Source organism: Aulonocara stuartgranti (assembly GCF_965226115.1).
Source record: "Aulonocara stuartgranti genome assembly, chromosome: 1".
NCBI classification, from domain to species: Eukaryota; Metazoa; Chordata; class Actinopteri; order Cichliformes; family Cichlidae; genus Aulonocara; species Aulonocara stuartgranti.
The window spans coordinates 39858640-39885583 of NC_138939.1; the positions used below are offsets into that span (position 1 = coordinate 39858640).

Consider the following 26944-nt stretch of genomic DNA (forward strand, 5'->3'; position numbering starts at 1 on the left):
CTGGACTAAACTAAACAAAACTAAACTCATCGTATTAGCTGTAGCTGATGTTAAGTCAAAGCTCAGGATTCTGATATCACTAACAAATTACATTATGGGACAATTGTCTGAGTTGTAAACATGGACTATAGGGAGACAGATGTTGCTTCTGGGTCTAAAACTCGTCAGAAGATGAATCACGATTGGAAGCAGCAGCAAAGAGCTAAGGAAGGTCACTGAGTCAATAATTCATGGCTTAGGTAGTAATTGTCTACCAATTGCTACCATACTGGTAAGCAGTGTTGGTCAAGTTTCTTGACCAACACTGCTTACTGATTAATTAGTTAATTAATCAGTAACTAATTACTGATTACTTCCCCCAAAAAGTAATCCTGTTACTTTACTGATTACTTATTTTCAAAAGTAATTAATTACTTAGTTACTTAGTTACTTTTTAAAAACACGATTTACAACCTGAAGAGGTGATAAAGCGATAGATATTTCAGCCCAATTCTACTTTTTCTGCATAATCCATCATACAAAATGTAATCAAATGGAAAAGTCTCTTTTTAAAACTTGTTTTATTAGTTTTAATCTTTTAACTTTATGCATCAAGCAAAAATTTAATTATCTGCAACATTCTCTGACTTGAATAAATTAGTTTAACATTTAAACTTATTTTCTGCACATTCCAGCACATAAAATAATTTTTTTTTGTGTTTACACTCAGTCTTTCAAATAGATGCAAGTAAAACACAGCAGAAAATAAATAAAGTCAAAGACTCAGCGGTCCTGTTGCTCTATTTTCACCTGTAAAGCAGGAGTGGGGTAGGCGGAGGTTTACCCTGGTGCAGGTGTGCCGCGGTCAGTTGAAGAATCCGCGAGTTTCTCTGTGAGTTTCCCATTACGTAGTAGCTACTCGGTGCTTGCTCGGAAGTTTAGGGGTTTTTTTCGCTGTAAAAAGAAGTTTTCTTCCCACGCACAGCGGACACTAATGTTTTTGTCACTTTTTATGGAATCAAACTCAAAGTAAGGTCAGTACTTCCACGCTTTAAACGCTGCACGCTCATACTCTCTCCCGCACTCGATATATTATCCATTGTTGATCTGCACACAGCTGTTGTCACTAACGTCGCACTCGCTTACGTCACTGTCATGAGACATTCTTGCAAAAAAATCACAGTTTTAGTAACGCAGTAATGCAGCGTTCCTACGGGAAAGTAACGGTAATCTAATTACCGTTTTTGCAATAGTAATCCCTTACTTTACTCGTTACTTGAAAAAAGTAATCGGATTACAGTAACGCGTTACATCTCTGCTGGTAAGTAATAATAGTAACACATTCAAGTGTTTTATTTGCATTCAACAGGATTTATGCTATGCTACACACCTTAGATGTGACAGTTATCTTTGCTGTAGCAACACGACAGCACAGTCAGAATCAAAGAGAGACTTTATATGTTTTCTAAAAAAAGGGTTTAAACTGACAGACTGACACAATCAGCTACAGAGTAACATTTCAGTGAGATATATGAACTTATCAGAAATATCTGCATTAGAGCCTCTTATTTTGTGTTTTGTTTGGGTTTACGGCAATGCGTGAAATTACCAAAATTAGACAGAGGATAGCCTAACATAGGAAACGGACAAGAACACCTTGTAATCCACTTATTTCAACAAAGTAACTGTATTCTAATGATCACCCTTTTAAACGGTAACTGTAACACAATACAGTTACTCATATTATTGTAAATACGTAACGTCGGTACATGTATTCTGTTACTTCCCAACATTCTGATGTCATTCTGATGAGCAACTGTTGGCATATCAGCTTCGATAATAATAATAATAATAATGGATTGGATTTATATAGCGCTTTTTGGGGCCCTCAAAGCGCTTTACAGTACCACTATTCAGTCACTCTCACATTCACACACTGGTGGAGGTAGCTACAGTTGTAGCCACAGCTGCCCTGGGGCAGACTGACAGAAGCGAGGCTGCCATATCGCACCATCGGCCCCTCTGGCCAACACCAGTAAGCGGTAGGTGCAGTGTCTTGCCCAAGGACACAACGACCAGGACTGTCCAAGCCGGGGCTCGAACCAGCAACCTTCCGGTTACAAGACAAACTGCCAACTCTTGAGCCACGATCGCCCCATGATGACCACATCAAGCTTTGTAGCGACTAGTTTAGTTTATCTAAGAGCTGATCCGTTTAGCTTAAACTGAAATATTAGAAAACATCCTTGTCCTTGAATGAGTGGAGAAACTCCCCTAAACATTTAAGTGCTGCTCATCCTTTATAAGTGCAGTGACTACTGTGTTCTTAAGCGACCTTTGAGTGACAATGCTGAGTGATGACATGTTCAAAGGCTTGTTGTGGGATGTTCTGGTGAAAGTGCATTCACACGATCATTTTCTGTTGTTGTGAAAATAATTCACTGCAAGCTTACATTTTTTGTTTTATACATCAGTGTGGTCAGCGCCACACATCTTTTAACATTAATACCTTTACTGTGTTTATGTCACTTGCACAGGATCAGCTACAAGACCGCCTATAGGAGAGGTGTAAGGACCATGTACAGACGACGCTCTCAGTGTTGTCCAGGCTTCTATGAAAGTGGAGAACTGTGTGTTCGTAAGTCCTGCAGATTCCTTAACACCATTTTAGCCTTTGTGTCTTTTCTACAACCGGAGTAAATCACGTTACCTCAAACAGATTCAATTCAATTCAGTTTTATTTTTACAATCAAATCACAACAACAGATGTTAATGAGTTTGTAAACTCATTACTACAAACCACATGACAATGTTCAGTCTGCTCACAGGGCAGATGTGCCTGGAGTGGGAGCAACAAAAGTAAATAGAGGAAGAAGTTGGTGAGTTCTTAACTATTGAAGAACACGGCGAATGTACGTTCATTAGACGGCTACATACAGTCCTTTGCACATCTACAGTACCTATCCACATCGAGAATGCAAAGCATGCGAGGCATGTTTTTTAGCTCAAACTTGTAATGCAGACCTGTTAGTTGGTGAAGATCAAGGTTGGGTTATGTTCACACTGTAAACGAATTGCTCTGGAGTCCAGATAAAACTGTACCAAGACTATCCGGTTTGTTTGGTCTGGACCTAAGTGCAATTACTTTGTTCATAGCTACACAAATGAATCAAACCAAGGGTGAAAATGAACCACTTTGATATAAACAGACAAAATACTCCAGGTCTGTAAACAACCTAGCTCACACCTAGGGATGGGTATCGAAAACCGGTTCTTGTTGAGAACCGGTTCCCACTGTTTCAAATCCTTGGAAGTGTTTGCCATTTTTGCAAACGATTCCCTTATCGATTCCAGTCGCCCCGAATGACGTCACCACCTGGCAGGAAACGGCGCCTAAGTGGCTCAGACGCTCAAAAGTTTGGTTATACTTTACGAGAACGGATGACAACAGGGCAACTTGCAATACTTGCAAAGTAGATGTTTCATTTAAGGGAGGAAACACTACGAATATCAAAAGCATTTGCTCACAAAACACGCGATGACCTTAAATGAATGTCGTGTTTTTAATTCCGCTCCGGACTCGTGAATCTCAACCCAGCAGCAGCGGTAACGTTTGCACCTCCTCTCCCGTTAATGCGGCAGGTAAATAATCAACTAACAGTGCATATTATGTTAGCGCGATCTGCCTTATTACAAACCTGCCATTACTGTGCATTTAGATAACCATGATGAGACAGAGTCTGGCTCAGATGCTGGCAGGTCTCGCTGCAGTCTACCGGTAGCGTCTCCTTTCAGGCAGGATAGACGAATGTCACCGAGCAGTGACTCAGTTTGTGGTCAAAGGTTTGCACCCGTTTGCCACAGAAGATGATTTTCAGTAAGTGAATGTGTTTAATTGTAGGCAGGACATTACTGGATATTCTTGTGTAATTGCTACAGAATAATTTATGTTACACTTTGTTATTGCTACAGAAGAATATTTATTTTATTATTTTACATTTACAATTTTTCCCCGGGGACCCTGTGACACCCCATTGAAGAGCCGTAGGCTGGATCTCTTAAGATCTCACTGTTGGGTTTGTAAGGCCATGTTACTCCTAAATTTCTATCTTGTTCAAAGAGAAGATATAAAACAAAATTCTAAGCTAATCGACCTTAGTGTTCTCCTTTTTAAAAAATAAGAATCGATAAAGAATCGAATCGTTAAACAGAATCGAAAATGGAATCGGAATCGTGAAAATCTTATCAATACCCATCCCTACTCAAAGTGTGCATTTTTGTGTTTAACAGACTAAGTCAGTCTACACTAGAAGAGTTTTATATAGATGCCACACCATTTACCTGTGACATGTCATGGTCCTGGGTCGGTGACCCAGTGTTTTGAGTTTTGTACATTTATTTTTGATCTCATCATGGTTCATGAATATTAGGGTTTTGGTTTCTGTTTTGCATTTCTAGAGCTCTAGTTCTCCTGGGTTTGTGATTTCTAGATCTTAGGTTTAGTTCTGCCCTCGTGTTTATTCTCTTGTTCCCCAGTCAGTCATGTCTCATGTCCTTCCTGTCCTTGTACTCGGCGTTCCCTCTGTTCAGTGTCTAGTCTGTGTCTGCCGCATGCTTCCTGTTTTATTTTGACAGTCCTGCTCTGTGTTCAGCCTCTGTTCCCCGTCTCGTCTGAGTAATTAGTACCAGCTGTGTCTCCCATTTCCTGATTACTCCGTCTTGTATTTCAGTCCTCTGTCATCCCCTGCTCTGCGTTGCATTATACCCTCTTTGTGCTGTGTCTCCTCCCTTCGCGTCCTGAGTATTCTTAGTTTCTAGGTTCCTGTTCTCCGGTTTTAGTCCTGCATTTGTGGTTTTGGTTTGTTTTTGTCACGTTTACTGCTATGAAGAGTTTCTCCAGCAATAAAGCTGCGCACTAAGTTAAATCTCTGTTTGTGAATCCGGCATTTTGGGTTCCATGGTCTACTGCGTCGATATGGACATGATTTATTTTTATTTATTATATTTGAATTTATTTTACTCCACAAACGAATGCGCACAGTGGTAAAATCCAAACTTCATCCAGGACAGAAACAACTGCTAACATGCTAACACAAAGGTATTAAGCTAGCCAAGAACCCAGAGTGCTGTTAAAGCTGAGCATACTGACACTAAGTAACCGGGTAATAAAAGTGGTGATGAGCAGTCAGACTGCAGGCTCTGCTCATTTTTCTACAGTAGAGTCACTGTGGTGACGAGTTTACACTCTTTGTGTTGGTTTTCATCTTTGCTTTGTGCTGACGGCTTTGTGTTCATACCCAAATACTCATAGAACGATCACACGGTTGTCCTAATAATTTGTGTTGGTGTGTGGGGCCTCTAGGTTTATATTGTTAATTGGTAATTATGAGACCGTGTGTTTCATATCATTTTACAGAGAAACATGATGTAAAAGCAATGTAATGACTAGTATAATGAATTACTGTCTCCAGTGAATAACTAAGTCACATACTGCATTACTTTAAAGAAAAGCGTTCAGTGTAATACATGACCTTTAAAAACCCAATGAGAATTTATAAGAGAATCAACAACGAATCGAGTCGATAAGTGATATCGATATTGAAATCACAATCGCTAAATTCGTATAAACTCCCATCAGTGATTATAGTCCACATAAATGACTGAACATGTGTCACATTTTTCCTGCTAGTTTCTTCTTAGACACAAAATATAGATGCTATAAAAACCCAACAAAAACACACTGTGGTTGATCAAAACCAAAAGTGTTTGTTTGTTATCAGACAGCGCTTTCTCCTTAATATTCCAACCGCAAGAGAACATGTGTTATGCATAACGTGTCAGTGACAAACAAAACCATTTTCCTGTCATATGCATTGTTATTTTCAAACTTTTTCCACTTGATGCACGCACACAGTATGCAGGCTTGTTAAAATTGCAGTGTACCTTGTGGAACAGTCGTTCAATCTCAGTAGTTATCTTTTCACAGTTACCTACAGTGGGGCAAAAAAGTATTTAGTCAGCCACCGATTGTGCAAGTTCCCCCACTTAAAATGATGACAGAGGTCAGTAATTTGCACCAGAGGTACACTTCAACTGTGAGAGACAGAATGTGAAAAAAAAATCCATGAATTCATATGGTAGGATTTGTAAAGAATTTATTGGTAAATTAGGGTGGAAAATAAGTATTTGGTCACCTCAAACATGGAAAATCTCTGGCTCTCACAGACCTGTAACGTCTTCTGTAAGAAGCTTTTCTGTCCCCCACTCGTTACCTGTATGAATGGCACCTGTTTGAACTCATCATCTGTATAAAAGACACCTGTCCACAGCCTCAAACAGTCAGACTCCAAACTCCGCCATGGCCAAGACCAAAGAGCTTTCGAAGGACACCAGGAAAAGTATTGTAGACCTGCACCAGACTGGGAAGAGTGAATCTACAATAGGCAAGCAGCTTGGTGTGAAAAAATCAACTGTGGGAGCAATCATCAGAAAATGGAAGACATACAAGACCACTGATAATCTCCCTCGATCTGGGGCTCCACGCAAGATCTCATCCCGTGGGGTCAAAATGATCATGAGAACGGTGAGCAAAGATCCCAGAACCACACGGGGGGACCTGGTGAATGACCTGCAGAGAGCTGGGACCAAAGTAACAAAGGTCACCATCAGTAACACACTACAACGGCAGGGAATCAAATCCCGCAGTGCCAGACGTGTTCCGCTGCTGAAGCCAGTGCATGTCCAGGCCCGTCTGAAGTTTGCCAGAGAGCACATGGATGATACAGCAGAGGATTGGGAGAATGTCATGTGGTCAGATGAAACCAAAGTAGAACTTTTTGGTATAAACTCAACTCGTCGTGTTTGGAGGAAGAAGAATACTGAGTTGCATCCCAAGAACACCATACCTACTGTGAAGCATGGGGGTGGAAACATCATGCTATGGGGCTGTTTTTCTGCCAAGGGGACAGGACGACTGATCCGTGTTAAGGACAGAATGAATGGGGCCATGTATCGTGAGATTTTGAGCCAAAACCTCCTTCCATCAGTGAGAACTTTGAAGATGAAACGAGGCTGGGTCTTCAACATGACAATGATCCAAAACACACCGCCCGGGCAACAAAGGAGTGGCTCCGTAAGAAACATTTGAAAGTCCTGGAGTGGCCTAGCCAGTCTCCAGACCTCAACCCCATAGAAAATCTGTGGCGGGAGTTGAAAGTCCGTGTTGCTCGGCGACAGCCCCAAAACATCACTGCTCTCGAGAAGATCTGCATGGAGGAATGGGCCAAAATACCAGCTACTGTGTGTGCAAACCTGGTAAAGACCTATAGTAAACGTTTGACCTCTGTTATTGCCAACAAAGGTTATGTTACAAAGTATTTAATTGTATTTTTGTTATTGACCAAATACTTATTTTCCACCCTGATTTACCAATAAATTCTTTACAAATCCTACCATGTGGATTCATGGATTTTTTTTTCACATTCTGTCTCTCACAGTTGAAGTGTACCTCTGGTGCAAATTACTGACCTCTGTCATCATTTTAGGTGGGGGAACTTGCACAATCAGTGGCTGACTAAATACTTTTTTGCCCCACTGTATATCTGCTGTCAAAATGAAGATCAGTCGAGCTCTGTAACAAAGTCAATGTATTTCTACCCAAAGTGTGACCACAAGCAGCTGGAAGGAAACCTGGTAAAAGAAAAAAGAAAGACACTGAGCAAAATCTCAAACAAACTGCAAAATGTTTCTTTAGACATCAGGCAGCTCTGAAAACTGCAAATCCAAACTGTTTTCAGAGCTACGTTTGTTAGTTGTCTTTGGTCATTTGGATGAATTCATCAGGTGAATCAAATAATTTTGCATTCAAGTTGAAGAGAACCTTCATTCAGTATGTGTGTAAAAGATTGGCCTTATCATCTAGCTGTGTTCCCCGCTTCATGGGAACAGTCCATTACACAATTATTTCTGTCTGAAGCTCAAACTTTGCCAGTCAAAGTAAATAACAGCTCTTCAATCAGTTAAAAACAAACAATTAAACTGAGCAGATGAAACAACAGATGTTGTTTTCAGATCTACATGTGCACGATTCTTTATTTAAGGGTGAATCCAGTCTCATTAAGCTTCTGCTCTTAATTGTTAAAGAAGAATCCCACAACATGCTCTCCTGGTTCTGTCACACATCTACTTATGTTATCACGTCTGACAGTTGTTCAGACAAAGAATCAACTGAAATCCTTCATGTTTTTACATTTTTTCATGATTAAAATGCAATTAAAAGTGATCCTAAAAAGACTTTTATTGAATTGTGTTCACATGTTTTAATTAATCCGGGTAAAAAGTTGCAACCTCACAGTGTTGTAATCAGCAAAGCATAATCTCCACCGGGGTTTTTAAATGGCCTTGTTTCCATTTGCATGCAGTGTGGCACTACTATATACAGCTTTCTTTAGTTCAGTGTGAACAAGCAAAGGCCGCAGAATAACTGGGCCCTCAAAGGGGCATTAGAGTGCCATCTCTGTGTGAAAGTTTATAAATCCTGGGGAACTATGGCAAAACAAAACTGCTTATTTGTTCTGGAATAAATAAAATATATAAACTAATTTTCTAATTTTACTCTAAAATACTTTTTCTCCACTAAAGCCATGCAGTATTCACCAGGATTAACAGAATGCAGTGACTTAATTTTGTGTACCTGTGGCCAACTGGTAAAGACAAAGCCAAGCTAAGTGGCAGAATTACTGTTAACAACAATGCGACCTAGATTTAAAGGGCCTGACAATGCTCCATAATTTATTAACTTTTAGTTGTAAGGAGGAGAGAGCAGTGTAAAGAACAGACTGGGAGCAAAGACAATGCTATGAAACAATTAATGTAATTTCCCCATAAATAAAAACAAATATACAGTTAAGGTAGCACTGAATGAAAAGATTACATGACTAAAAGTAATAAAACTGGTTAAACAGTTCTCTAAAAGAAAAAGGGTGTGGCGCGAATAAGGCACGGCGGGACCACATATCGTTATTTCGAGCCATCTTTACTTGCTGCGGCTGCAGCTCACACCAACGTGTTTTAACACGGCGGGCGTGATTGCGGATGCTGTGCTGGTGCGTCCACACGGCACCGCAGACCACGCCCCACCACAAAGGGAAATTATTTCAAATTAATATATATATAAGAATATAGCAGTCCCAGTCCAGTTAGTACGTGAGCATTTACCACACAGTCCTACACTCTATCCAAGTCCAGTGGCTGTTCTGAAACCCATTTTCTCCTTGTTTCTATAACAGTGTAAATCAGCGGTCCCAACCCCCGGGCCTCGGACCGGTACCGGTCCGTGAGTCGTTTGGTACCGGGCTGCGAGAGTCGAGGCTCAGGTGTGAAATGTTTGGTTTTCAGGGTTTTTATCGGTTTTCAGCGTTATTTTGTTATCGTTTTTATCGTTAACTCGGTTTTCCTGGGTCTTTTCACGTGTGTTATGAATAAATCTTTTTTTCGGTACGGGTACTAGTTTTATTTTGTTGTATTTATCCGCGACACCTTAAAGGGCGGTCCGTGAAAATATTGTCGGGCATAAACCGGTCCGTGGTGCAAAAAAGGTTGGAGACCGCTGGTGTAGACCATAACCGAATAGCAATCCTTCCTCAACTTCTGTCAACTAGTGTCAAGCTTCCTTCTGCAGTTGAAAATTGAAATGAAAAAATGTTATGAGTGTCTAAACCGAAGGCAAGAGAGTGAAACTCAGGTGCACATTCTTTATTAAACCCACACACAGAACAACTTGGAGCTTATGATGGTACCAGGTATGGTGAGAGATCTCCAGCGTTGTATGGAAGAAGGTGGGTTTAGTCAGCTCCTGTGACTGACAGAGGTACAAACTGGAACAAGGAACAAAGACAGTAGTTTACAAAATAAGCCAAGAGACTGGTCTGTTTGCCACAAGGAGCAAGCTGATAAGCTGGTAAAGTCTGAGTGGCTGAGCTGACCTATTTTGTACTTCAACTGACTGGGGTGATTAGACAAGGTGATCCAACCGGGGAGTGTAAAAGTCTTCAAACTAAAGAGCAGAGAACGTCTCTGACTTTGAGAATAAAAACACAGACACAGACCAGAGGCTGACTATGATAGAAAAATGCTGCAAAAGCACAGAAAACACAACAGAAGCTGAATAAATCACATTGAAAGTAGAAAAAAATTGGGTCAGTTTATCTGTTCGTCTGTCTTTTTGTTTCACTAGCTGGGCCCACGTCCTCATTTTAAGTTTGACAGCGTTTTAGTAGGTAAAAGTCGATGCTTTGACATGAATTGAGCTGCGGTTTGGGGAAGGCCTCGAAGAGGACTGGCAGATCCCCGTGTACTAAATAGAAGTGAAGAAGTTGAAGAATGGAGAGGAAGGAGGGAGGGTGGGAAACGAGAATGATCAGCTTGCAGAACTGGGGGAACCCATATAGATGGCAGCCGGAAGGAGCGTGTTTGGAGTCGTGGTCCTGCTGCTGAAATTCCCATACATAATCTCCAACAGCAGTCTAACTGTCACTTCAACATATCATTTTCAAAGTTTGTGTGAGGGCAGATACCAATAATAGCTCGAGCTGATTTAATAAAATCAGGTGTTGTTCAAGTTCCCAGGTGAAAATCAGTAAAAACTCACATCGACAAACTTCACAACAATATAATAATTTATCTTATCTTATCTTATCTTATCTTAGGCCTCGGGGGACATGAGTACCTAGGTTGGCTTGACCTTCATTGTTAGTGCTAAAGCTCAGAGTTGACTTGAAAAAATTAGAAACCATATCGACTAATATGTCATATGAAAGGGCACAGAAAGAGGTGTACAACACACTTTACATTTTTTAAATACAGAGTCACAGTGACACAAGAACAGGCATCATGAAACATCGTGTTCCCCCTCTGAGAGGAACAGCGCTCTCTGAGTGCTCTTCACTCAGTTTGACTTTTCTTTCATCACAATGATCCCAAACACACTACCAGTGCAGTAAGAGCAAACATGGTGTGATCTTTTTGAGTTAACAAGTTACAAGCCATTAATTAATGTATTGATCTTAAATACGATCAGTCTTTCTCCATGATTTTCCCAGCACCAGAAATAGACTATACTATATATATACTATATATACTATACTATACTTTAATACGCATGTATTAAAGTTACTATTTAAAGAATGAAAAGCAGTGTGTAATCAAAACACTGTGAAGAATTCAATCATTCAGTCAGCAACAGTCAAAAGTCACATTTCTTTGACTTTGCAGAAATCAAGAGCCCATTATTTTCCAGTCCTCTGCAATTTTAAAGAGCGTTCAGCCTAATATGTTTTTAACTACGGCCGACTGTGTAGGGCAGAGGGCGGCAACCTGCGGCTCTTTAGTGCTTATAGTGCGGCTCCGCGTGGTTTGGGAAATTAAATTAGAAGTATTTAGCGGAAGTGTATTTTATTTATGTCAGTTCTTTTTTAACTTGTAGTTCTAAACTGGAAGATTATTGTGATATTGAAATATAAAAATAAAATTATATTCTATTATTTTTTCATCGCTCAAATAAGCGTCACACTCGCGGAAGCCGGTGTACGAAACGCCGTGCATTTATCGAGACTTTCGACCCCAGGTAGGCCAGTTATGGATCTTTGGATCCACATTATGTCAGCAGCTCCACCATGAACTATGTTAAAGACAAACACGCTCACGCCTCACAGACGACAGCTTACAGTCCTGTAGAGATAAAGTGACTTCGTACAGCCCCGACCTGCAGACGCTGTGCGCAGAGGTTCAGGAGCAGAAGTATCGTTGTAAACATATCACGGCAGACCCGGCGATGTTTGCATGAACACACAGCATCTCTTTATTGACCACCACGCCCCGCCACACACATTAACCAGGTAAAATACATATTTATGCAGAATTTTGCAAATATCTATTTTTCATCTTTTAGCAGCATAGAGCTTTTTTTCAATTACTTTTTAAAAGTCAGGTCAAGGCTCCAAAAGCCCAGAGGAGATATGAGGGTGGCGGCTCACAGCAGCTTTTGTTTGCTACACGGATCATTTTAGTTCAGCTTTCCTTTTGTTATATTTCTTTAAGAGTTCAAAATGTGTTAATTACATAAATAAAATGTCATTTTCTCTGTAGCACTTCATGGATTTCATAAGCAGAACACCTTAGTTGTTCACACAAAGCATAAAGGTAAAAAACAATATATACAGTGTTATCTTGATTTTAGATGTCAAAAAAGTATTTGCGGCTCCCAGTGTTTTCTTTTGCGTGGAAACCGAGTCCAACTGGCTCTTTGGGTGTTAAAGGTTGCTGACCCTAGACTCTAGGGTCAGCCCAGTCACAGGGCAAAACCTGGAGAGGGCCTGTGGGTTCTGGTGGTACAGAGCTCATTGTCTCAGGTTCATGTGGCTGGAGTAGCAGTGGGGACTTGGCAGGCTTTGGATTCTCTGGAGGCTTGGGATGCACAGGGTTCACAGTCTCATCAGGACCAGGATGACGACTACAACATCTGTTCTTGGGAGTTGGTGGAGGGGGACCCAGAGTGGGCTCCTCATCCTCCAACCACTGGTTTGCCAAGAATTAAATCAGCAAGGATCAGATTGAAGCAATGGGCAGCTAGTCCTCCAACATAAAGTACAAAAGGAAACTAACAACTACAAACTACTGAAACCTGAAATTCCTCTTTCTTGAGGATGTCTTTCAGATACTGTTCATCTATATATATTTTTGGTGGCGCGTCTTCTTATGTGTTCGATTGTTCAGCTTCCTCAGTTTTGTTTAAGAAAACACTCCACACTATGTTAAGATTTGTCAAGTTTAAGCCCTTCACGAACCCTGTTGTTAGTGTAAATATACTATTCTATGCCCATCACACTGCATCTTTGACATTTTTAGCAGATTCAACTAAAGAAATGATGCAACAAAATAATTAGGTACATTTTAAAAAAGGTTCTTCTTCTATGCAGCTGGTGTTCAGGGAACAGGTTCTTTTAAGTCATGAATTGTGGCTTAAGACTATTGTATAGTACAGAACATACATTACAAAAATGACTACTATGACATTAAAATTGGTACATATTAATTACACACAGTATTTGCAGTATAATTTGTTCTTTAGTAAATAAAACTGGTAACATGAAGACTGTTAACTGTTAACATTAGCAGCACAAGCAGTTTTACTGGCTTTTTGTTTTTTTTATTCATGTACCACAATTAAAAATGAGGTTTTCACCATTGATTGATGTTAATTGATACTTGCTCATACAATGAAGAAGCAGCAGAGGAGTAGTCAGAGTATTTATTGCAGTGGAAATGCACTTCTTCTAGATTTATTATTAATCTTCAGCTCACATGACCAGAGTGAGCTGAACTACTACTACTACTACTGCCTGTGTGCTTAAAAACTGCAAGAATGCAAAGCAGCATTTACACCTTCTTAGTAACCATCGAACTGTTTATAGAAGCGAGATCCTGAAAATGTACAATTACACGAATTTGTAACTCAGAACATTCAAAACATTCAAACACGTCCACAACAATGTGAACATTAACAAAAGAAAATTTCAGTGACCATGCTTTGTATTTTTCTGGACACCCGCATTTATTCGGTAAGAGAACCCAATTATCCACCCCAGATGGTAAACTCTATAGCACAGTGTTTTCTTTTCTTGTTGATGAAAAGCCGTGAAAGAGATTCCCTGAAGGGGAGGGGGGCACAAAGACGAGAATATTGTGTGTCTTTTATTCAACATCTACATGTAAATAACTTTAGTCTCTCCTGCATGGCCTAGACAAATACCCTTTGACTCCATTGTGTGACACTACATCCTCCACCTTCTCACACACACACACACACACACACACACACACACACACACACACACACACACACACACACACACACACACAGCGTTTTTCTCCCATTGGCTGTAGTAGGAATGCCGGAAGCTAATTCTTAGCTCTTAACTACAAAAACATGGCTGCCTGGTCTGCTAACGTTAACATCCTGGGACAGGTCTTTTGTTGTGTGATATACACAGCTTGAGCTAATTGAAAGAAGAAGAAGAAAGGGGAGCGTTTGATTTGAGTTGGGGGCTTTCCCTATGTTTCCTGGCTCTTTTGTTGGCTCTGTTTTTATGTCCAGTTTATCTCTCAGATAAACATGTGATTCTGTGCAGGAGAAGTTTACTTACAATACCTTTTTAGGTGAACTTATGGATGATTCTTTTCTTGCAGTGCAGTCTCTTTTTAAATCTCTGCCTGAGGCCATTGTATCTTTCTTTGGGGTCATTTCTCCCTGGCTTAGCCTGTTCTTCATTCTTGTTAGAACTTACTGTCCTGTCTTCCAGATGCTGAACGATTTTTACTTTGACCTTTGGCCCAGAGAAGCTTTAATCAAACCAAACACACTAATGAATGTTTATTTATACACACATACATACACATATACATGCACACACATACACACACACCTCAAGCTGATGCCTCAAGATATGTCATAAGCAAAAGTGCACGCACATGAATGAGAGGCGGAAGGCGATTGTAGTTAACAGGGTATTGCCGACTATCCTGCTAATTGCCAACTTTACTTTTGTCATCATGTCATGTTTAGGATTAAAAATAAAAAAGATTAAAAAAGTTTAATCAAATGAAATATTGATATTTTTGTATGGGAATTGATCCTGTAACATGAAATGCTGGTAATGAAAGTATCAATATTTCAGGATCGCGTTGCACATCATGGCAAATCAGTCAGTGAGTGCGACCGTAGACAGCAGTGAGGAGGAGACTGCGAGTGTGTCGCAAAGACACATAAATAGGGGCGACCGTGGCTCAGGGGGTTGGGAAGCGCATCTGTAACCGGAAGGTTGCCGGTTCGATCCCTGGGCCCTCTGTCCTGATCGTTGTGTCCTTGGGCAAGACACTTTACCCTACTTGCCTACTGGTCTCGGCCAGAGGGGCCGAGACCAGTAGGCGCGATATGGCAGCCTCGCCTCTGTCAGTCTGCCCCAGGGCAGCTGAATAGTGGTATTGTAAAGCACTTTGGGTGCCTAGAAAAGCGCTATATAAATCCAATCCATTATTATAAATATGACTGACACCCGTAAACGAAGCAGCATCGGGCTGCAGTTTAAAGAAGAAACTCAAGTCAAATCAAGTCAAGTGGCTTTTACTGTCATTTCAACCATGTACAGTAGTACAGTGCAGAGTGAAATGAGACAGCGTTCGTCTGAGACCCTGGTGCTACGTATGATATATAACAGACAAACAGGACTGCTGAAAGTGCAATGTACAAAACAACTGAAGAAACCTCGTGGATGAGAAGACAAATGTCTTCACAAAGAAGTCCAGTAGCTTTTTTTCCAAGCTCTTTAAACTACCATGAGCGCGATGACTGAGAAACTACAGAGACATACTCCTGTCTTGACCTAATCGTATAGTAATAATGTCATAGAAGTGGATAAAAAAAGGGTTCTTGTTATTTTCTGCATTGGAAACAAGTTATGAAGTCAAAGTTTTGAAGTCATTTAAAAAGAAGACAGAAGCAAAGCGGCCAGGGGCATTTAAATTGTGTCATCTGTGTTTTTCTTCTTTAATCTAAAAATAATTATTGAATTTTACCTCTTAACAGCTACTATGTCACCAGCAAATTACTTAGGGATTTGCATTTTAGCATTATGCTAAGACTGTCAGAAGTTTTAGTATCTTATGAGTGAAGTTACCATGAATTTAGGGCTTGCAGAAGATTTCCTTTTGCAAGCCCTAATATTTAAAAATCCCATTTAAAGAGGTGACAAATCTACCCTATGTTTAATCAAACATTGCAAAAAAGGAACATTATGTAATGCTGAGAACACCAGAGGAGAAAGATTAAAAGAGCTTTTTGTATTCAGGACAAAAACTGTTTCACTGGGATGTTGCAATCTGCTCTACTGACAGCTGTGCAGACAGATCAGGCAGTGGAGGATGATGTCAGGTGTGCCCTTACAGTTGGTCCCACTGCAACTCTGATGTTGTTCATACCTCTGCTCTCATTCTTCCTGCAGGAGCAGATTTAAGGGCACTAAAGACCACCTCTTCATGCTAAAACAATAGCAAGAATTGGGTAGCGATTAGCTAATTTGAAGTATATTAATCTTTCTGTACCCATGGTTGATGTAATCCTCCTTGTAGCCATTCCTGCTTCAGCCCACAGGATGAAAGGATTAGCCACCTCTTTAAAGATTTATCAGCTCTGCTTGAGGATTACAAGAGCATTCGCTTGTTCGCTATCTTATTAAAATTTGGAACATTTTATCTCTCTCGCCCTCAGAAAATATGATGGATAGCATAAAGATTGAAGCTAGAGGCTGATCATATACAGTGCCCACTGCAATATTTGCAAAACACAACTAGGCAAACAGGGCACTGTTTGATTTAGATGTGTGATGTTGGGTTTTTTAACTATTAAAATCATTTTTATCATGCACTTCTGTTGTCTTCTGTGACATTTCAGGACTTTTGATGTTGCTGAGCAGGTCAGTGTTTTCATGTTTCTTTGCATTATAGTGTTGATTTTGCACTTCTGACATTTTTGCTGACTGTGGTAGATTTATTTGAGTTTTCAGCTTAATGATGACCTCCAAATTCAACAATTTGAATCAACATCAGATATTGTGTCTGCTTCATTTGTCATGACTCTACTGAAAAGAGTAAATAATATCCTTTGCTATAATTCTTAAAAATTTCATGAATCATTTTTGGAACACTGCTGGCGCTAAGGTCTGCAATTTAATCACACACTTATCTGTTGATCTATGATCAACTGTTGTGGTGTACACAGGCAGGACTATAAAAATTATATATAAATATCAGTGCTGTCAATAGATTTAAAATTTTTTTTAACAAATTAATGGCACAATTTTCTGTAATTAATTGTGATTAATTGCAAATATTTGACCAATAGCCTGGTTGCAATTACATTATTTCAACTTTATATTTAAGCTTGTAACTGACATTTATGCAACATAATGAGGTAAATGGAGAATAAACACAAAGAATGCTAAATGCTTAAATTCAAAGAGAAATCCAATAGTTTTCTTCAGTCTTTTAACACAGCTTCTCTCCTGTGAAATACAACTTTTTGAAAACCTATATACTAATAGCTAAGTATACACTCATATATAATATATATTAGTGCTGTCAAACAATGAAAATGTTTAAAGAGATTCATTATAGGGTTACTTCATTTTGCATGAGCAAACAGACTCGAGAAAAGAGGGAAAATATACGCACTTAACTTGTTTATTGAACATCTTGAACCTTCATGTAAACAAAAAACTCTGTGAACATTTATCCACTCTCTCTCTGTCACTCTTCGGGAGGCTTCAAGTCCTTGAGACGAGGAACCAAAGCGATGTAAAGCGCGTGTTCTCAACGATATTAACAGGTCTGCATTTTGTTGCAATCCACTTGGCAATTGTGTCAGTTAATATGGCCGACCGTGGCTCAGGGGGTTGGGAATCGCATCTGTAACCGGAAGGTCGCCGGTTCGATCCCTGGGCTCTCTGTACTGGTCGTTGTGTCCTTGGGCAAGACACTTTACCCTACCGCCTACTGGTGTTGGCCAGAGGGGCTGATGGCGCGATATGGCAGCCTCGCTTCTGTCAGTCTGCCCCAGGGCAGCTGTGGCTACAACTGTAGCTGCCTCCACCAGTGTGTGAGAGTGAATGAATAGTGGCATTGTAAAGCGCTTTGGGTGCCTTGAAAAGCGCTATATAAATCCAATCCATTATTATTAATATGTCCGAGGTCGACTTACCGAGCCCCCGATGCTCCGTGATTGGTTTGGTGCAAGCTGGGTGACACGTTAGCCAAAGTGCTAGCAGCATCCCTGACTAACGTAGGCTTCGCTTCAATGTGATATTTTAAGATGGAAGTGCTTCGGTGAAAAGAAAATTCCTTCTTGCACAATGTGCAAAATACTTTATGTCGGTCGACTGTTCCATCTTGTTATTTTTTTAATACTGAAATTTCCCATCGAGAGGGCCAATGTGTGTTTATCATCTTCCATATTGAGTTGATTGGTTCAGCTGCCCGTCACTACCAGATCAACTGCCCATTTGCACATGTGCGAGGGTAACTTTACTTGGACAAACTGCCCAAAATGCGCTGACAGAAACATTTCAGGGATTTTGAGTCATTCTGCACTGCAGTTGCGTTAATTGCGTTAAAAATTTTAATCGCGTTGACCATGATGGCGGATTAATTTGCATTAACACGTTTAATATTGTTTTCTCTGAGAGCGCTCTTTTTCTGCTATCTGTCCTGGATTAGCACTAGATGCAAACTGAAACAATAATGCTGGACAGGAATTTATCTTCATTCCAGGCCATTCAGTTCACACAAACCGACGGACTTGTTATTTTCTAGGCTTAACCTGTGTGTTTCTTAGAGCTGTCAGATAACAACACCATATTGTCAATATATTATTATTGTGGTCATAAGAAATTTAAAAAGGTGTTGGTCAGTGTTCATGATTCATGAACAATAACAAAGAGACTAGGTGAAAAATCCATTGGTGAGTTCCCAGAAGAAAAATCCAAGAACAAAGGTTTGTCTCATATTTTGATCATCCCCAAAATATTTTAGGAAAATATTCAGTGGACTGACAGCTGAACTTTTCCAAAAGCTTTGGTCCCATTACGTCTGGTGTAAAATAACATCATCTGGATCTGGTGTTAAGCCGGCACTGTTGGCTGACTTCTGGCATGGTAAGTGGTATTTCATTCAGATATGGGCTAGGCCTGGTGTAGATGGCACTGTTTATTTGATGGCATGACACATCTGGCTAGATTGTGGTTTGGTTTATCTCGCCAAGGCTCATAGAAAACAGGTCTGGCCTGGATCCGGCAATAAGCTGGCACTTCTGACCGGCTGGTGTCATGGCAGGGTGTCTGTCAACCAGATGTGGGCCAGGTCTGGCAATGATGGTACTATTTATTTTCCTATTTCAGTTAGAAGACCTAAATGCCATGTTACTATATTATACTGCTATGGTAGCCAAATGCAGATTTCACAGTTTTGTGAGTGTACACTTTATCCAAAACCTAGTGAGGGTTTACTTATGTTTACCACCAGGTGGCTGTAGCTCAGGAGGTAGAGAGGGTCATCTACTGATTGGAAGGTTAGTGCTGGTTCGATCCCTGGCTCCTCCAATCTGCTTGTCAAGAGTGTGAATGTGTATAAATGCACTTAGTTTAGAGAAAGTGTGTGACTGGGTGAATGTTGCATGTTGTATAGAGCACTATGAGTAATCTGGGAGAGTAGAAAAGTGCTATATAAGAAGCAGTCCATTCGCTGTCTGAACATGGGTTTCATCATGTTTCTGTTGTGCTATTATGTTCCAGCACATGTTGTTATTACATGGCTTGATTAAGGTACACATTAGGCTGACATCTGGGGCCAGAGCTGAAAGTGTTCTGGGCCAGCACAGGACCAGCAGTGTGTCTGCAACAGGCCCATGTGTGGGCCAGATCTGGCAAACCAGATCTGGGCCACCAAAGGGCCGTCATTCTTTGCGGTATGTGGGCCATGTGTAAGCACATTATGTGGGCCAGATCCAGGCCATACCAATTTTGCTTTGGGGGTAGTCAACCAGGGTAGTAGCATGATGGTCTGGGGCTTCACGACCTGGACAACTTGTCATAATTGACAGAACCATGAGTTCTGCTCTCAATAAGAAAATCCTGAGGGAGAATATCCAACCATCAGTTCATGCAGGCCTGAAGGCAAAGTGCACTTGAGTTATTCTGCAAGGCAATGATGAATGAACAGCAAGTTCATCTCTGAGTGATTCAAAAAAAGGAAGATTTTGGAGTGGCCTAGGTATGTACCACTGATCTTAAAACCCATGGAGATGCTTTGACATTCAATTTATTTATTTATATAGCGCCAAATCACAACAAAAGTCGCCTCAAGGCGCTTTATATTGCACAGTAGATACAGAGAAAAGCCCAACAATCATATGACCCCCTATGAGCAAGCACTTTGGCGACAGTGGGAAGGAAAAACTCCCTTTTAACAGGAAGAAATCTCTAGCAGAACCAGGCTCAGGGAGGGGCGGGGCCATCTGCTGTGACCGGTTGGGGTGAGAGAAGGAAGACAGGATACAGACATGCTGTGGAAGAGAGACAGAGGTTAATAACAGATATGATTCAGTGCAGAGAGGTCTGTTAATACATAGTGAGTGAGAAAGGTGACTGGAAAGGAAAAACTCAATGCATCATGGGAATCCCCGGCAGCCTACGCCCATTGCAGCATAACTAAGGGAGGATTCAGGGTCACCTGGTCCAGCCCTAACTATATGCTTTAGCAAAAAGGAAAGTTTGAAGCCTAATCTTGAAAGTAGAGATAGTGTCTGTCTCCTGAATCCAAACTGGAAGCTGGTTCCACAGAAGAGGGGCCTGAAAACTGAAGGCTCTCCCTCCCATTCTACTTTTAAATACTCTAGGAACAACAAGTAGGCCTGCAGAGCGAGAGCGAAGTGCTCTAATAGGGTGATATGGTACTACAAGGTCATTAAGATAAGATGGGGCCTGATTATTTAAGACCTTGTATGTGAGGAGCAGGATTTTGAATTCAATTCTGGATTTAACAGGAAGCCAATGAAGGGAAGCCAAAACAGGAGAAATATGCTCTCTCTTTCTAGTCCCTGTCAGGACTCTTGCTGCAGCATTTTGGATTAGCTGAAGGCTTTTCAGTGAGTTTTTTGGACTTCCTGATAATAATGAATTGCAGTCGTCCAGCCTGGAAGCAATAAATGCATGAATATTTCTAATTCTAGAGATGTTGCACAAATGGAAGAAAGCAGTCTTACATATTTGTTTAATATGTGCGTTGAAGGACATGTCCTGGTCAAAAATGACTCCAAGGTTCACAGCGTTACTGGAGGCCAAGGTAATGCCATCCAGAGTAAGAATCTGGTTAGATTTTCAGGGCCGAGTACAATAACCTCAGTTTGATCTGAATTAAGAAGCAGAAAGTTAGCGGCCATCCAGGTCTTTATGTCTTTAAGACATTCCTGCAGTTTAACTAATTGGTGTGTGTTATCTGGCTTCATGGACAGATAGAGCTGGGTGTCATCTGCATAGCAGTGTAAATGTATGCTATGTCTTCTAATGATGCTGCCTAAGGGAAGCATGTATAATGTAAACAGAATTGGTCCTAGCACTGAACCCTGTGGAACTCCATAATTAACCTCAGTGTGTGAAGAGGACTCTCCATTTACATGCACAAACTGGAGTCTATTAGATAGATATGATACAAATCACTGCAGCGCAGTACCTGTAATACCTACAGCATGTTCTAATCGCTCTAATAGGATATTATGGTCGACAGTATCGAACGCTGCACTGAGGTCTAGCAGGACAAGCACAGAGATGAGTCCACTGTCAGAGGCCATAAGAAGATCATTTGTAACCTTCACTAAAGCTGTTTCTGTGCTGTGATGAGCTCTGAAACCTGACTGAAACTCTTCAATAAGCCATTCCTCTGCAGATGATCTGTTAGCTGTTTGACAACTACTCTTTCAAGGATGTTTGATATAAAGGAAGGTTGGAGATTGGCCTATAATTAGCTAAGACTGCTGGGTCTAGAGATGCTTTTTGAGTAAAGGTTTAACTACAGCCAGCTTGAAGGCCTGTGGTACATAGCTGATTATTAGAGATAGGTTGATCATATTTAAGATTGAAGCATTAATTAATGGCAGGACTTCTTTGAGCAGTTTTGTAGGAATGGGGTCTAAAAGACACGTTGATGGTTTGGAGGAAGTAATTATTGAAGTTAACTCAGAAAGATCAATTGGAGAAAAAGAGTCTAACTTAACATCAATGGTACTAAGAGTAGCTGTAGATAATATTACATATGTGGGATGATTACTGGTAATTTTTTCTCTAATGATAAAAATTTTATTTGTGAAGAAGTTCATGAAGTCATTACTAGTTAACGTTAAAGGGATGGTTGGCTCAACAGAGCTCTGACTGTTTGTCAGCCTGGCTACAGAGCTGAAGAGAAACCTGGGGTTGTTCTTATTTTCTTCAATCAGTGATGAATAGTAAGATGTTCTGGCTTTGCGGAGGGCTTTCTTATAAAGCAGCAAACTATTTCTCCAGGCTAAATGATGATCCTCTAAATTTGTGACACGCCATTTCCTCTCCAGCTTACGAGTCATCTGCTTTAGGCTACGTGTTTGAGAATTATACCGCGGAGTCAGGTACTTCTGATTAGAGACCTTAGTTTTCACAGGAGCTACAGTATCCAGAGTCGTACGTAGTGAGGAGGTGAAATTATTAACAAGATAATCGACCTCTGTTGGAGTAGCGTTCAGTTAGCTGCTCTGCTCTGTGTTGGTACAGGGCATTGAAGATAATAACAGTGGGTGGATTATATTCTTAAACTTAGTTGCAGCGCTTTCAGAAAGACATCTACTGTGATAAAGTCTACTCTCCACTGCTGTGTAATCAATTATTGTAAATGTAAATGTTATCAGGAAATGATCAGACAGGAGAGGGTTTTCAGGAGACACTGTTAAATGTTCAGTTTCTATGCCATATGTTAAAACAAGATCTAGAGTGTGATTAAAGTGGTGGGTGGGTTTATGACCTTGAAAAAGCAGTTCATGCTCAAAAACCCCTGAATGTGGCTGAACTAAAACAATTCTGCAAAGAAGAGTGGGCCAAAATTCCTTCACAGCAATGTGAAAGAGTCATTGCACGTTATCACAAATGCTTGATTACAGTTGTGGCCATAATGGTGGCACAAACAGTTATTAGGTTTAAGCAGCAAATACGTTTTTACAAAAAGAGCTGCAGGTTTGGATAGCTTTTTCCCCTTAATACATGAAATCATTAAACAAATGCATTTTCTTCAGTTGCCATTGTCTAATATGATCTGAAATATGCAAGTATGGCAAATACAAATGCAGGAAAAAAAGGAATTACGAAGGGAGTTCAAGTGTTTTTTTTTCACAGCACTTTAACTTTACAAAAGCTGTACAAGAAACTCAAACACGTAATTATTTGCAATATTTTTTGTGCTGTGTTATCTGACTCTTCGTTTTACTATATGGGCAAAATAATTTGATTGTCTGCTTTCGCACGCATATGAATTGGACCTTTCTCTAAAATTTAGTGCTTTCTTCACCTGCATCTGTGTGTAGATGTTGCATGTGTGTGTGGGTGTGTGAATTGGGGGCTGTAGGTACACAGCAGGCAAAGGTTATGTCAACACATAAAGTCTATAGGGAAGTGTGCTAAAGTCTCACTTTAGCATTCATCATCCAGTTTTTTTTATAGTACATTCATAAAGTTGTGATTTTTTGTTTAACAGGCTTGAATTTAATTAATTTAGTTAATTCTTATCTGAATTTGTGTTGATGTATTTGACCTTACTTACCACACACATCTTTCTGTATTACAACCAGCAACTCCATCCTAATCTCAGTCTGTGTTGAGAACTATGTAGGTGTGGATGCAAGGATTTCTTTCCTAATATTCAAAACAAGCTGTAAAATTTAACACACTGCTGCTATAAATTTAGAGAGGATGACCCCTCTGGGACTAAAATGCAATAAAACCCAGCTTTACAGAATCCGATCTAACTCCTGTAGCCACTCTGTCCACATTTTGCTCCCTGCTTGCACACTTCTTTGCAACTTCCCAAACTCAGCACTTCACTTTGTGTTCACTGCGTGGATTTTAACACTTCGTAGCCTTAAAAAACAGGTCAGAGTGTTGAAATACTTTATGCAAGAGAGGTTGTTTTTTCATTTGTTCCTGTGCACATTTATATGCACGTCAAGCTGCCTGCTTCTGTAAGAAAGCAAACAGAGCCAGGACTATGGCACATCATATCTCTGTGATGGAGGAGCTAAAGTCTCCAAGCTGTCAGCCCATCTTCTTCCAGCACAATCCCTACCTGATGTATGATGCAATATTCATACTCTGATCCTACAAAATGAGTTGAAGGAGATGTTACATAAAATTCAACATTTTACTTTTAACACATTGTACTAAAGATAAATATGATTCTTTTTTCATTGTTATTCCATTATGCACTATGGGTGTTTAGTGTGATGGGTTAAATTACCGTTACTATAGATATGATTGTTTTTGAATTACTGAATTGCTGTGTGTCATAGAATGTGTCAAGAATAGGCGTTAGCGTCCTTTACTTGCAGAAAAAGGAACAATTACTGAATCTTCCGGAATGCACTGGGCAGGGTACACCCTCAGCACATTGCCACTTCGACCCCATTCACAACCATACTGGTTTTGGGATCCTGTGCAATTAGAGATTTTCACAGATATATCCTCATGCTGACAAAGGGTTACAGCATAGAAAACAAAATAATAAATTGATGTGAAACAGTGTAACTCTGAGTAAAACTCCCCAATTTGAATAAATGTTTCAAAAATGTGTTAATTAGAGAGTTTTTTATTTCCAACATTTTTATTGTCTTGTTCCTCTGGCAAGTAAAAATCACACCTGACTGTAGAAACATTACCATCACCAGCTATTTATTAATGTGCCCATCTCCGAGTTTGTGAGTGTCCTCCCCACAGAAACAACACCATGATTTTATTCTACAAGCTCTTATTATGACCTAAAGTTTTATTAACAATAACTTGAGAAAGCTCTTTCTCAAAGATAGATGGGTAGTGTGCGTACATCCATCCATCCATCCATCCATCCATCCATCCATCCATCCATCCATCCACCTTCTCTCGCTTTATTTGGGGCCGGGTTGCGGGGGCAGCAGCCTAAGCAGAGAAGCCCAGACCTCCCTCTCCCCAGCTACCTCCTCTAGCTTATCCGGGGAAACACCAAGGCGTTCCCAGGCCAGCCGAGAGATATAATCTCTCCAGCGTGTCCTGGGTCTGCCCCGGGGCCTCCTCCTGGTGGGACATGCCGGAACATCTCACCTAGGAGGCGCCCAGGAGGCATCCTTGTCAGATGCCCGAACCACCTCAGCTGGCTCCTTTCGATGTGGAGGAGCAGCGGCTCTACTCTTAGCCCCTCCCGGATGGTTGAACTTCTCACCCTACCTCTAAGGGAGAGGCCAGCCACCCTTCGGAGGAAGCTCATTTTCGCCGCTGTGCGTACATCTATATAAAATCATATTTTGATCTTGGAAATATGATATCAACCCAGATACTAACTCTAGATGGTTGGAGTTGTTTTTGACCAGGTTATGTCAATGCTTCAATGCAACTACCAGTCAAAAGTTTTTGAACACCCCAATTTTTCCAGTTTTTTATTGAAAATTATGCTGTGTAATGTCTCATTGCACTCTGAAATGAAAGCACAGTACAAATAAGCAATTAGAGTTAAAAAAGAAATCGTGGAATCAATTTATAGACCAAAATGTATTCTAAACCTTTGACTCATCAAAGTAGACACCTTTGGCAGCTTATAACAGCTGAACACATCCATCTCATTCTTTCTAAAATAGAAATCAAATATTCTTCAGAAAGTTCTTCCCATATCTGTTGCAGAAGTTCCAATAAATGTGTGGACGTTGTAGGTTGCTTTGCTTTCACTTTTCTGTCCAGTTCATCCCAAACCAGCTCGATGGGGTTTAAATCTGGAGACTATGTTGTGGGTCATTATCTTGCTGTAGGATGAACCCCTGACCAACTAGGCGCACACCAGAAGGTACTGCATGGTGCTGCAGAATGCTGTGGTAGCTGTTTTGGTTCAGGGTGCCTCTAACTCTGTACAAGTCACCGACCCTGGATCTAGCAAAACAGCCCCAGACCATCACACTTCCTCCTCAATGTTTGACAGTTGATGGCACACACTGTGGAACCATCCTTTCACCTTCTTGATGGCACACAAAGATCCTACGTGATGAACCGAAGATTTCAAACTTTGATTGATGAGCCCATAATACCTTCTTCTAGTGTTCAGTAGTCCAATTGTGGTTTTTCATGGCCAAGGCAAGCCTCTGTCTTATTCTGACGTCTTAGCGATGGCTTTCTTGCTGCAACTATATATATAAAACCTCAAGAACAAATCTTTGGGATATTATATTTGTTTTTTTGTTTCATATGAAAACTGACTTCAGTCAGTCACTCATGCTTTTTGGACATGTTTCAAACTTTTTTTTTTCGGGTTATAAGGCGCACTGTCGATGAATAGGTGTGTTTTCATACATAAGGCACACGGGATTATAAGGCTCATTAAGCAAAACAAAACAGTTAGATAAGCCAAACTTCACTCAGCTCATTCTTCTTGCTTCCTCCACTTCTGTAACATTGATTCATTACTGCTGAATTCTCTCACAGCTGCTCTATTCCCATGTTGTTGCAGTATATTAATGACTAACCTCGTATTGTGGATGGATTTTCTCAGTTGTTCTCCTGACTGAAGTTTAGTCGATTTATAGCATCCTGCTATGCGATTGCATTTGTCTCTAACTATCGGGAACCCTCATGTTAACTTTTAGCGAGTGCAAAAAAGTTAGTGTTCATCCTCCAGCTTCACTGTGTTTATGTTATGCTAACATAGCTGTGTAGCTAGCGATCATGTAGCACATCATTATATACCAGCTAGCCCAACTTCAGTAACCCTACAAACGTCACTGCTGTTTAGTTTTCTGTCTTCATTTATGTTGGAAGTGATCTTCAGAAATCTCTCAGTCAGAACATGCTATATCGTGTTTAGGTGGAAACTAGCGAGCTAACTTCCTGCTAACTTCTAACTCTGTTAAATTTAATAAATTCTGTTTTCATCGATGCCTGAATGTTAAACTTAATTGTTACACCTGGTAAAGCAGCAACGCTGATCATTTTATTAAAGATGAAAGAATTTAGACAGTTTCTAACTCTCAGTGATGCTGCAGTGTTTGTTTGACTTTGGGACCTGAAGACTTTTTATAGCAGATAACCACCTTAAAAATATTCTGCAGTGGAAC

General features: G+C 40.4%; 1 protein-coding gene across 8 annotated transcripts in view; it reads left to right on the forward strand.

The window, feature by feature from the left end:
* The window catches only part of LOC309705044 (multiple epidermal growth factor-like domains protein 11), a 245181-nt gene that overhangs the window by 62129 nt on the left and 156108 nt on the right, over positions 1–26944 (forward strand). For 6 of the 8 annotated variants that reach the window (XM_082530613.1, XM_082530615.1, XM_082530616.1 and 3 more), the window contains exon 5: positions 2517–2617. In XM_082530613.1, the coding sequence (XP_082386739.1) occupies positions 2517–2617 (101 nt within the window). Of the gene's footprint in view, positions 1–430; positions 1014–2516; positions 2618–26944 lie in introns of those variants that run through there. The other 2 variants (XM_082530618.1, XM_082530619.1) reach the window with 2 other exon arrangements.